This window comes from Salvia splendens, chromosome 7 (genome assembly GCF_004379255.2).
Source record: "Salvia splendens isolate huo1 chromosome 7, SspV2, whole genome shotgun sequence".
Classification (NCBI taxonomy): domain Eukaryota; kingdom Viridiplantae; phylum Streptophyta; class Magnoliopsida; order Lamiales; family Lamiaceae; genus Salvia; species Salvia splendens.
Genome location: NC_056038.1, coordinates 33616335 through 33628187, shown reverse-complemented (window position 1 = coordinate 33628187; position 11853 = coordinate 33616335). Strand labels below are relative to the sequence as shown.

At 45.2% G+C, this 11853-nt stretch overlaps 1 protein-coding gene across 1 annotated transcript; it reads right to left on the bottom strand.

Moving 5' to 3' along the window:
* Nucleotides 1-3290: 3290 nt before the first annotated feature.
* On the bottom strand, nt 3291-4607 carry LOC121811321 (probable WRKY transcription factor 65). Its single transcript, XM_042212158.1, has 3 exons — nt 4393-4607; nt 4157-4309; nt 3291-4080 (listed from the first exon to the last, which is right to left on the bottom strand). The coding sequence occupies exons 1-3, from the start codon at nt 4515-4517 to the stop codon at nt 3504-3506; spliced, it is 855 nt and encodes a 284-aa protein (XP_042068092.1). The 5' UTR covers nt 4518-4607; the 3' UTR covers nt 3291-3503.
* Nucleotides 4608-11853: the final 7246 nt, after the last annotated feature.

Genomic DNA, 11853 nt, shown 5'->3' with positions numbered 1-11853 from the left:
TTGGAGCAGCGATATCTGTATTTCCGCTTCAGGCACGATGCGGCTGGCAGACCCGGCCACACCCCTATTCAAAAGTGCATTGCGGCAATCAGGCAGTTGGCCTACGGCACCGCGGCAGACATGTGGGACGAATACCTCCACATCGGTGAGACGACTGCCATCGAATGTATGAAGTATTTCTGCCAGGGCGTGATCGAAGTATTCGGTGATCAGTATCTCCGAAAGCCTACCCCCGAAGATTGCCGGAATCTGCTGCGGATGCACGGGGATCAGCACGGGTTCCCGAGAATGCTAGGCAGCATAGATTGTATGCATTGGGAATGGAAGAACTGTCCCGCTGCCTGGAAGGGGTTTTACACGACCGGCTACAAGGGGAAAAATCCCACGATGATCCTCGAGGCCGTGGCTGATTACCGGTTGTGGATTTGGCATGCGTATTTTGGGATAGCCGGTTCGAACAACGACCTAAACGTCCTCAACTCGTCGCCCCTTTTCAACGAGCAGTGCCAGGGCGTCGGTCCGGCCATCAGTTTTGTCGCCAACGGCAACCAGCATGATATGGGCTACTACTTGGCGGATGGGATATACCCTAGGTGGCCCGTCTTTGTGAAGACGATCCGGTGCGCATCAGATCCGAAGAAGGCCTACTTTGCGACGCGGCAGGAGTCGGCGCGAAAGGACGTGGAGCGCGCATTTGGTGTGCTTCAAGCTCGATGGGCTGCAGTTAAGGGACCAACGCGTTTGTGGCATGTCGACTGCATTGCTGATATAATGTACGCCTGTATTATCATGCACAACATGATCGTCGAAGATGAAGGTGTACAACTGACTGATTGGGCCACCGACGATAATGAAGCAGGTCCAAACCACGGCGTCACCACGTCCAACGTACGAGGTGGGGTACCGCACGATGAAGAAGCCCTCCTCCAAGCACATGCCGACATGCGTCAGACGGAGGCTCATATTCGACTGCAAAAGGATTTAGTTGAAGAGTTGTGGGCGCGGAGGATTGCAAGGCGTTAGTTTTTATGCAAATTTATGTAATTTTTTAAATGTAATTTGTTTAATTATTGTACTTTTTTTTTAAAATTAATGTACTTTTTAAATTTTAATATTATTATTCGAATTTTCCGTATTTGTCTCGTAAATTAAATTCCGTATGTTGATACGAGTGTAAATTAAATTATATAATTGTTATTAGTGATGTGGATAGGTAGTGTGAAGGCTATGTGAGGGCTATTTGATGTCCAGTTGATGTGGCAAGCTGATGTGGCAAGAGAATTGTAGTGCTGATGATGTGGCAGTGTGAAGGCTATTTGATGGCTATTTGACGTCCAGTGCTATTGGAGATGCTCTTAAGAATGGTTGACTTGCAACTTAGAAAAGACGAACACTTGTGTTCTAGCGGAGTGCATGTGCGTGTTGCTTCCCCTCTCCCCCGCACTCCCTCTTTTATCCTCCCTCCCCCACCCTCCACTCGCCACCTTCCCCCTTCACCATTCTTGCTAGCTCTTAAAGTTTTTGCCAAAAATGAAAAATGATGCAAGTAGTTTCAGACCCCTAAAATGGAATATCGTGTGAGTAGCTTGAGACAGATGGGGTAATATTAAAATCAGATTCATTTCAAGGATCTGTGTTTGCTTGCAAGGATGAGTCGCCAATGAAAATATATTAAATCTCAAGGACTTATTATACTACCCAGATTTGAAAAATGGTAGTATTATAAACTAAAAACGAGAATAAGTTATGTTATGATATAGTACTACAATTTACCCAAATCGGCCCTCTGAGAGTCGATGACATCCTTCAACATCATCTTGTATAGGGGATCAGTCGCCGCATGCCACTTGAGCTCGGGAGTGACCTGGGAAGAACCCGCTGGCGCTTCCCCTAGCCATCCGCATCGCGGTCTTTTGCCCTACGGCGGCTGGAAGACGAATGAGGGGTCGGGAACTCTGCCTCGGCGTCGGGGAGTTCATGGGAACCGGCGCTGCTGCTGTACTCGCAGGAGGCGTTGACCTTCGTCCACTTCGGCCAGCCAGCTTCAACACCCGCACTAAACTTGGCGGAAGTCTGCACCACAAGGTAGACCTCCCAATATTTGACTTCCCAGAAACCCAATTCACCGTCGGGGTACTGCTAGTGAAACAGAAGCTTCACATCATCGGCGGACATGCCGCTGGTTGCCATGCAGAGGTTGTTTTGGTAGATGCAGGAAAATCAGCTGAGGTGCCTCCTCAGCCGCTCCCACTGTTTCCGGCATTGCTCTCCATCGCGAGGCTTCCCACCTGGCGGTTTGAATTGGAGGTAGCTTTGGCTAATGCGCCACCACATTATGTCGATGTGCTGGTTAACCCCGATGTAGGGATCCTCGACTACACCGACCCAGGCCTTCGTCAGCGCGACGCACTCCCCTATGCTCCAGATGGTCCTCTTTCTCCCGCCGGCTTCCTTCCCCTCCCCTCGGCCCCCGCCCCACCCTCGTTCCCCGCACGCGAGGACGAGGTAGTGCCCTTTCCCTTCCCTCTCCCCTGCTTACTTGTCCTCTCTACCGCCGGTGGCATCTCAGTGGGAGACTCCTTGACTGAAGATAGTCCAACTCCTCAAAAGAGAAAGTTTCAATGCCGGTGAACTGAGTTTCCAGATGAGTACTCTGGGGGGAATCACTAGACAATAAATCCATGTATGTGCGATAGACATTGTCCCCAGGTGATTGGGGGACCCCCAGCCTGCTCCCCCCGCAACGGCAGGCATGCCCTGCATCATCCCGGGCATCATCATCCCGAGCATTTGGGGCATCATCCCACCCATCCCTGCACACCAAGAGTACATATTGTAGTACCCGGGCGTCATCCCTGCCATTTGGGGTTGTGGCATCATCGGCACCATTCCATGCATCATCTCGGATATCGGTGCACTTCCGCCGGCCTTTCCCCCAACTCTAACGGGAAACGTCATCGTTTTTACTCGCTCGTGGCGGGGGAATCCCTATTGTGGTGCTCCATTTATCTTCAAAAGCAATGAAAGTAGAGAGATAAACTCGTTAAAACAAGTGGTGCGAATGAAATGAAGTTCAACGAGCCATATATATAGAGTTTTTTAAAAAAAAATTAAAAATCGGGACGTCCGCCGTGGCACCGCAATAACGGACTTCGTTAGAAAACCGCAGACCTGCGGTGTCCGCGCCCGCCGGTCTCTCCCTAATGACGAACGTGCGGCACGCCGGTCCGACGTCCACCAGACCCCGCTGCTGATGCTTTAAATAAGAGCAGTAGTCAGAGAAACCGACAAGCATTGGTGTTAATTACAACGAGATTTTAATTTATGACTTTCAACCACCCAAACAAACAAATTTTTTTCTAACCTCTACAGTCTACACTGTTGACAAATAGTAAAATAATATTAAAAAATTACAAAAGAACCTTCTCTCAACATTTCTTTTAAAATTACAAATTAAAAATAAATAAAATTAAAAATAAAAATCTAAGTCACATCACCCGCCCTCATCCGGTGGTCGCCAATCCCGGCCGCCTCTGCTCCGCCTCGCTCTCCACCATTCCACGGCGGAACACGGTGGAGCACTCCGGCAGCTCACCGAGATCGGCGAAGAGCGACTCATCCTCCTCCCTCATCGTGAAAATCATCGCCATCTCGCTGTCGGCACTAATCCTGTCCTCCGCCAGCATCGGGCTCTCCAACATAGTGCAATTTGCCGATTCGAAATCAGCAAACCATCCGAATTTGCCGTTTTGGATGAACAGTCCTTCGCCGCCGTTATTGCTACTGCTGAATTTGTTCTCCGCCGCCGTGAATTCGAATTCGTCGTGAGATTGATCGGATAGATTAATCGTAGGCTTCTTCTCCACTTCTTCCTCCTCGTCTTCCTCTTCCTCCTCCTCCGAAATCGGAGTTTTGACGTTTCTGGCGGCGGTGGTTTTGTGGTTGTTGGCCTTGGAAACCGGCCAATTGTGGTTGTGCTCGCAATAATACGTCACCACCAACATTTTAGGGTCCAATCGACTCCTCTCCACTTGTTTTCTTGCTGGACATCCTTTTGAGCTACTGCACCTATAATACCCTCTGCAATTATACTGCACCAATTAGCCCCAAATTGAACCCTAATTGATTATACTTAGCGGTTAATTAAGTTAATTACCTCGGATATGGGGAGCCTTTGATAGGCTTTTGGCCGTACTTCCTCCACGCCCAAGAATCGGACGGCGGAGATCCAATCTGATCACCCTTCTGCCTTAATCCCTCAATGTCCTTGATCGGCACTGACACCACTCTCTTCTGTGAAGCTCTCCTACTGCAGATTGTAATTAAACCAATTAATCAACTCAATTACTCTCTTAATTGTCTTCATATGCATGCACATGAGAGAATATTTACCTTCTTTTGGAGGAGGAAGTGGAAGCCATCTTGGAGCGCGGGGAATCTCCGCCGCTGTTGCTGGCGGAATAATCGGAGTCGTCCAGGTCGTTGGAGAAGCGGTGGCGGGTGAATCCGGCGTTCATGGCGGCGGAGATGGTGGTGAGAGAGAGATTGATGAGAACAAGAAAATGGAGGGAGAGAGGGTTATAATATGGGGCCGACGAATGCTGACAGATGGATTATTGTGTAGTTTATAGACAGAGAGAGGGGACGTGCAAGCAAATGTGGAATCTTAAAGATGGTAATCAAGAGATATGAGATTGGTAGTAGAAAACATTGTAAGTATCGTAGGATTTCTGTTGTATATCTTATATCTCACTGTGTACAATGCACTCCCTTTTATAGTTGTAAATACAAGATAAATATGGAAAAGATCAATTTATTCTAATTGTATCAATTCCCTATTGATTTGATTCTTCTTCCTAGAATAGAGTGGTTTATGCTTCTTTCCTTTCTTGGTGTGTAGGATATTCCCTTTTCCTTTCTTGACACTCCCCCTCAAGTTGAGTAACGGCATCTCCGATACTTAACTTGGTCAGAACTTCCTTGAAGACCTTAGCATGCACTGCTTTAGTCAGAATATCCGCTAGTTGTTCTTCAGACCGAACGAATGGAAGTTCGATGATGCCACTATCTATATTTTCTTTGATGAAGTGACGGTCAACTTCCACATGCTTGGTCCTATCATGCTGGACTGGATTTTCCGAGATACTAATAGCTGCTTTGTTGTCACAGAAAAGTCTAATTTTCTCTTTTGGAGGGAAACCAATTTCCGTGAGTAATCTTCGCAGCCACAAGATCTCGGTGATTCCACTCTTCACTCCACGGAACTCTGCTTCTGCACTAGATAATGCCACCACTTTCTGCTTCTTACTCCTCCAAGTGACCAAGTTTCCACCAACGAAGGTGAAATATCCAGCTGTAGATCTTCTATCGTTCGGGTTGCTGGCCCAATCAGCGTCAGTGTACCCCTCTATTTCAAGGTTCTCCTTCCTTTCGAGTAGTACGCCATATCCTGTTGTCCCCTTTAGGTACCGCACAATTCTAAGGGCCGCTTCCATGTGCTCTTCCTGAGGTTTGTGCATGAACTGGCTCACAACTCCTACTGCATATGCAATGTCCGGCCTCGTATGGGCGAGGTAGATCAATTTCCCTACAAGGCATTGATATCTTTCTCGATCTGTCATTGCAGCCCCCTCAAGGATCTTCAGTCCGTGATTCATCATAATCGGAGTCTCAGCTGGTCTACACTCGAGTAGTCCGGTTTCTGCCAGTAAGTCTAAGACATACTTTTTCTGTCTTAGGAAGATGCCCCTTTTTGATCTCAGGATTTCAATCCCCAGAAAATACTTCATTGCACCAAGGTCTTTCATCTCAAATTCCTGGAACAAGTTCTTTTTCAATTCTTCGATCTCTTCGATGTCATCACCTGTGATAATCATGTCGTCAACGTAAATGATTAGACACGTTATCTTCCCATCCCTTTTCTTTAGAAACAGAGTGTGATCTGCATTGCTCTGTTTGTAGCCATATTTTGTCATGGCCTGGCAGAATCGCCCGAACCATACTCTAGGTGATTGCTTTAGCCCGTAGAGTGTCTTCCTTAGTCTGCATACTTCCCCTTTCCCGAAATCTCCCGAAAATCCTGGGGGAGCCTCCATATACACCTCCTCATTCTTCTTCAATTCGCCATGTAGAAAGGCGTTAGTCACGTCGAACTGATGTAATGGCCAGTCTTTGCAAGCTGCCACAGACAATAAGGTGCGTACTGTACTCATTTTTGCCACCGGGGAGAATGTTTCATCGTAGTCTATCCCATAGGTCTGGGTGTACCCTTTTGCTACCAATCTCGCTTTGTATCTCTCGATTGATCCATCTGCTCGTCGCTTGATAGTGAACACCCACTTGCATCCAACTGGTTTCTTTCCCTTTGGCAAGATACATTGTTCCCAAGTTCCGTTCTTGATTAGGGCATCCATTTCCTTCTTCATAGCTTCCCTCCAGTGTTTATGCCTCATTGCTTCTTCCCACGACTGAGGAATGTGTACTTCCTCATATAGAGCTGCTTCGAAGGCTCTGGCCATCTCCGTGTATTGTCCCTGAACAGTGTTTGCTATTGAGTATCTGGACTTTGGACCTTGCCAGTCTGGAGAGTACCGTTTTGGTGGCACACCCCTTGTGCTCCTGGTCGGTAAATATCCACTTGTACTTGGATCCGGTTGGGCCACACTGTCCTCCTGTCTCACATCGTTAGCACTAACCTGAGGACTCATATGAGTACTAGAGCTTACCTCAGGATTCGAAGGCGGAGATGATGGTGGGGTAGAAGCATCGAACCCCTCAGACTGTATATGAGTGGGTAGAGACGTCTCGGCGGTTACATTAACTTCCTCTGATGGACCGACATCCAGTGTAGACATGGGCAATGGACCGGCGGGTGTAGGATCGGGTGGCGGTGGAGTAGGAGTTGGGATGGGCAAGGATGAGGGTGTATGAAGCCAACTTAGCGAGTCTGTAGTTTTATTCTCCCCCTGACTGCTAAGTTGGTGGAAAAAGTACTCAGATTCGACAAAGTCACAATTCAAGGTTGTGTGTAGATGATGTGTTTTGGGGTCATAGCATCGGTATCCCTTCTGATTTTTTCCGTATCCTAAAAACACACACTTGACAGCATTCGGTGAGAATTTAGATCGGTTCTGTTTTGGGATGTGGACAAATACTGTGCATCCAAAAACTTTGGGTTCGAGAGTGAGAGAGGATGGAATATCTATATAGGCTGAGAGAAAATCCAAAGGAGGTTTAAAATTTAGGATATGGGTAGGGAGTCGGTTAAGAAGGTAAACTGATGTGGCTATGGCTTCAGGCCAGAAGGAGTGTGGGACACGGGATTCGATGATTAGGGCTCGGGTCATTTCTAAGAGGATCCTATTTTTCCTTTCTGCCACCCCATTTTGTTCAGGCGTGTATGGACAGGTGGTTTGGTGAACAAGGCCTTTTTCAGTGAAAAATTGTTTCATTTTGGTGTTTACATACTCCCCCCCATTATCAGTCCTAAGTATTTGGATATTCTGTTTGTGTTGGGTTTGTATGAGACTATAGAATTGGGTAAATTTATCAAAAACTTCAGACTTAGAGTTCAAAAAATATACCCACGTCATTCTAGAGCAATCATCAACAAACAACAAGAAATATCTAAAGCCATTATTACTAGTAACAGGTGCAGGGCCCCAAACATCAGAGTGTATTAAAGAAAAAACAGACTTCGCACGAGTATTATTGAGTTTATATGAATGTCGGTGGCTTTTGGCCAAAAAACATGTCTCACAATTCAAAGGGTGTGAAGTGGCTAAATTTGGATAAAGTAACCGTAAATATCCTATGGATGGATGTCCTAACCGGCGGTGCCAAAGCCAGGTCTGTCTGTCAGTCAGTCCTTGAGTCAGCATCGCAGTACCCTGTTGAGCCATCTCATCCACGTAGTAGAGTCCTCGGTGTTCAGTGCCACGCCCAACTATCTCCCCCGTCCTCGTATCCTGTAAAATGCAACAGCCAGGTTGCATTAGTAAGTTACAGTGAAGTTCTCTTGTCGCCTGACTGACGGACACCAATTTATGAGACAAGGAGGGGACATATAAACAATTTGAAAGGCTCAATTTAGGTGAAATGGTAATAGTGCCCGCCCCTTGAACCTGTGCTAAATCCCCACTAGCAGTTCTAATATATTTTTTCCTAGTGCCCGAAATGTCCTTAAAATCAGATGCATCCCAAGACATTGTGTCTGTCGCCCCACAGTCAAAAATCCAATGATAATCTTTGTCCTGGGTTTCGGTGGAAGTAGACGAGAGTGCTAAGGCTTGAAAAGAATTTTTACATGCTATATTGGGCTCAAAATCGAAATTATAATTCGGATTTTGGGACTTTAGGGACTTATTATGCACAGTTTTGACTTTATAGGGTGAACAATGTGATAAATAGGATGGATGGGGCTGTTTTTGTGAGACTTGAGCAGTAGGAGGACTAAAAAGAGATAGACTTAAGTTTTGGGGTGGAAAATGATATAACTTCGAAACTGAGGGGTTAAATGAGTTCAACCCCTCATTACCTCCATTCGTTACCCTAGCCGCCATGGCCGATCCCCTCTCTTCCTCGGCACTTCGATTTCCAGCCGGTGGTGGACCGATGCTGCCCGCCGGGGCACCGCCGGCGTTGGAAGCTCGGTTTTCTCCACCTGCCCAGACTCCAGGCGCCGCCATCTGTCCTCCCTGGAACCACGGTTGACTGCCGCCACCGTCTGCCCAAGCTCCAGCCGCTATCGGTGCTCCTCCCTGCGTCGCCGTTTGAACGCCGTGATTCCACGGTTGGTCACTGACGGCGACGGCTGCCCTTCCTCCGGCGTTTCGATTTCGGGCAGCTCTTGCCTTTTTCATGTCATCCCACCATTCCGGGAACCCGATTCGCAAAAAACATCCGTCTCGGGTGTGTTTCTTCCCCCCACAGTGAGAGCATGTGAGTTTGCTCTTGTCTTCGTCTCCCTTTCGGCTGTTCCACGTTCTGTTTGGGGCTGAGTTTGACTGTGGTGGAGGTCGGGTTCGGTCGGTGGCCGCTAGTCCAGAGCCGATGCCATTATTCGGTGGTTCTGTGGTTCCGAGGACGCCTTCATTAATTGAATGCCTTCGTACCATCCCGTAAGCTTTCCGGACAGTTGGTAGTGGATCTTTGTCCATGATTTCTCTTTTGATGCTTGCGTATTTTTCATCCAGTGCACTTAGGAATTGGTAGAGGCGATGTCGTTGCTCCCTTTTGTTGTAGTTCTCGACGTCCGTCGGGCTGGGGTCTCTGGAATCAATGGATATCCATAGATCCTGCATCTTGTTCCATAGGCCCTCCAATGTCATGTTCCCCTGTTTGACTGTCATGGCTTGTCTGTGCAGGTCATAGATTTGAAACGGATCAGCCCCGCTCCCGTAGGTGACTGCCAGGCCTTCCCAGAGGTCTCGGGCAGTAGCGTACTGAGATACTTCATTCACGAGCTCTGCCTCGAGATTGTTGATGACCCAATTGAATACGCAATGGTCCCGTTGCTGCCATCTTGCGTAGCCGGGGTCATTGGTTGGGGGAGGTTTTGAAACTCCAGAAATGTGAGAGGTCAAACCTTTCCCCCAATCGCTCGTTCCATAAGATTAACCCATAGGGGGTAATTATCCCCGTTGAGTTTGGTTTTGATGGAGATTTCTCCAAAGGATTCTGGTTGGTTTGGATTTGGTGGTGTGGCTGCGGTCGATGATGAATCCGCTTTGTCGGGTATTCTGAGACTTTGTTTGAGGAATTCTGCAAATTGTGCAGCAAATTCCGTTGGAAAATTCATTGGGTTTGGGTGGTTTTTTGGTGTTTCTGTATCTGAGTTTTCGGAGTCTGACATGGTTGGTTTTGGATTTGCAGGGTTGAGGGTTGAAGGTTAATCAACAAGGCTGGGAAAGGGACGATGGGGAACGTCGTATTTCTGAGTCCCCATCTCAAATGCCTGCTCTGATACCATCTTAAAGATGGTAATCAAGAGATATGAGATTGGTAGTAGAAAACATTGTAAGTATCGTAGGATTTCTGTTGTATATCTTATATCTCACTGTGTACAATGCACTCCCTTTTATAGTTGTAAATACAAGATAAATATGGAAAAGATCAATTTATTCTAATTGTATCAATTCCCTATTGATTTGATTCTTCTTCCTAGAATAGAGTGGTTTATGCTTCTTTCCTTTCTTGGTGTGTAGGATATTCCCTTTTCCTTTCTTGACATGGAAGTGATCCAAAGTTGATCATTTTTTTATTGCAATGTGAAAGGGACCATTAGAGCATCTCCAATGATATAATTGTGTATATACAAGTATAATTATACTTGTATAATTATATGTTATATATATAAGTGTGTATATACAAGTATGCGTATGTGTGTTAGTTTAAATTTATGGGTGGTTATGTATAGGGATCTTCTATAATATTAATATAGATGGCTTCTTCTTTATTTATTATACATATTTTATGTACACATGGGGTACATCCAATTTAGGAAATATTTTAACTTGACAAAACCTTAGCTGCCATATTATTATAATAAACATATATGTGATAATACGTGGGAGCTAATGGAGAAACCATGCATGTATTTTGATTAGGTGGACAAATTTAGACCCAATGACTAAGCTTTATAGGACCCCTTCATATTTGAGAAAGTATAATTAAGAAAATAAGGAAAAGAAGAGGAACGAGACGGAGTGGAGACAGTATAGAATCTGGAAAAAAGAATAAAAATAATTACATGGTTTGAGCTTAGGTATGTGTATTATATTTTGATCACAATTACACACACATCACGTACATATGTATATATATATATTTTATCAATCAAAATTTTGCTATTTATATGAATAGGACCTGAGGGTTGTGAATTAGGAGACAGAATAAGAGGTTCGGTTAAACTCTTGTCATAATCAGGTGTGTATAAATCACACTTTTAGTTTTACATGTGTTATGTGGTAGATTGTTATATGTTGAATTGGAGTGAATTATTGGATTATATGGTGTGAAATTGATATGATTATGAATTGTTTGATTTTGATGGTCGAATATGATATGAATATTTGATTGCTGAAATGGACGTGTTTGTTTAGATATATTGGATAATTTGATGGAATATGATATGGATATGTTATTGGTGCAAAGGATATGTTTATGATACTGATTATGTGAATCATTGGATTAAAGAGGATCTGTGACAGCCTTGTACTGGATCTGAAATTTTAAAGGGACCTATGAGTCCAATACAGAGGGACCTTCAGGTCAAATACAGAGGGACCTATGAGTCCAATTACAGAGAGACCTTCGGGTCATAGAGGAATCCCGGGCAGATACCAGGCTTGACTGTTACAGAATAATAAACTGAATAGAGTGGCATATGCATATGAATATGAAATAGTTTGTTTTTAAATTATGTTATATATTGTTTCTGATTATATGTATTGATGAAAGAATATGCTTGATGTTTGTATCATGTGAGATTAAAGGTGGAAATTTATATATACTGAGTTGTGGCTCATATAAACCACTAAATTTTTCAGGAATAAGATAGCAGTAAAGTTTTGACTTACGTGGGTCATAGGAACTCCACGTGTTATCAGGTTCGGTGGCTGACGCATATTGGCAACCTTCTCCTTCTCATCTTTTTGCATGTAGATAAATGTATAGTATATAAAGTGGTGAGAGAGTTCCACTACTTTACATGATATTTTGAAATATATTGCTTTTATGATAAGGGATTTATTTATTATAAGAGTATACGCCAGAGGGGTTGAGGTGTGACATTTTAGGTGGTATCAGAGCAGGGATAAGGATCCCGCTGGGACATTGCATCCATGCATTGCA

What these genes read in the sequence shown, in the direction of transcription:
- LOC121811321 (XM_042212158.1), bottom strand. Translation starts at nt 4,517, where the DNA reads ATGAACGCCGGATTCACCCGCCACCGCTTCTCCAACGACCTGGACGAC. An exon ending in ACTTCCTCCTCCAAAAGAAG is followed by an intron (nt 4,310 to 4,392) that starts GTAAATATTCTC and finishes TACAATCTGCAG; the next exon opens with TAGGAGAGCTTCACAGAAGA. An exon ending in AAAGGCTCCCCATATCCGAG is followed by an intron (nt 4,081 to 4,156) that starts GTAATTAACTTA and finishes GTATAATTGCAG; the next exon opens with AGGGTATTATAGGTGCAGTA.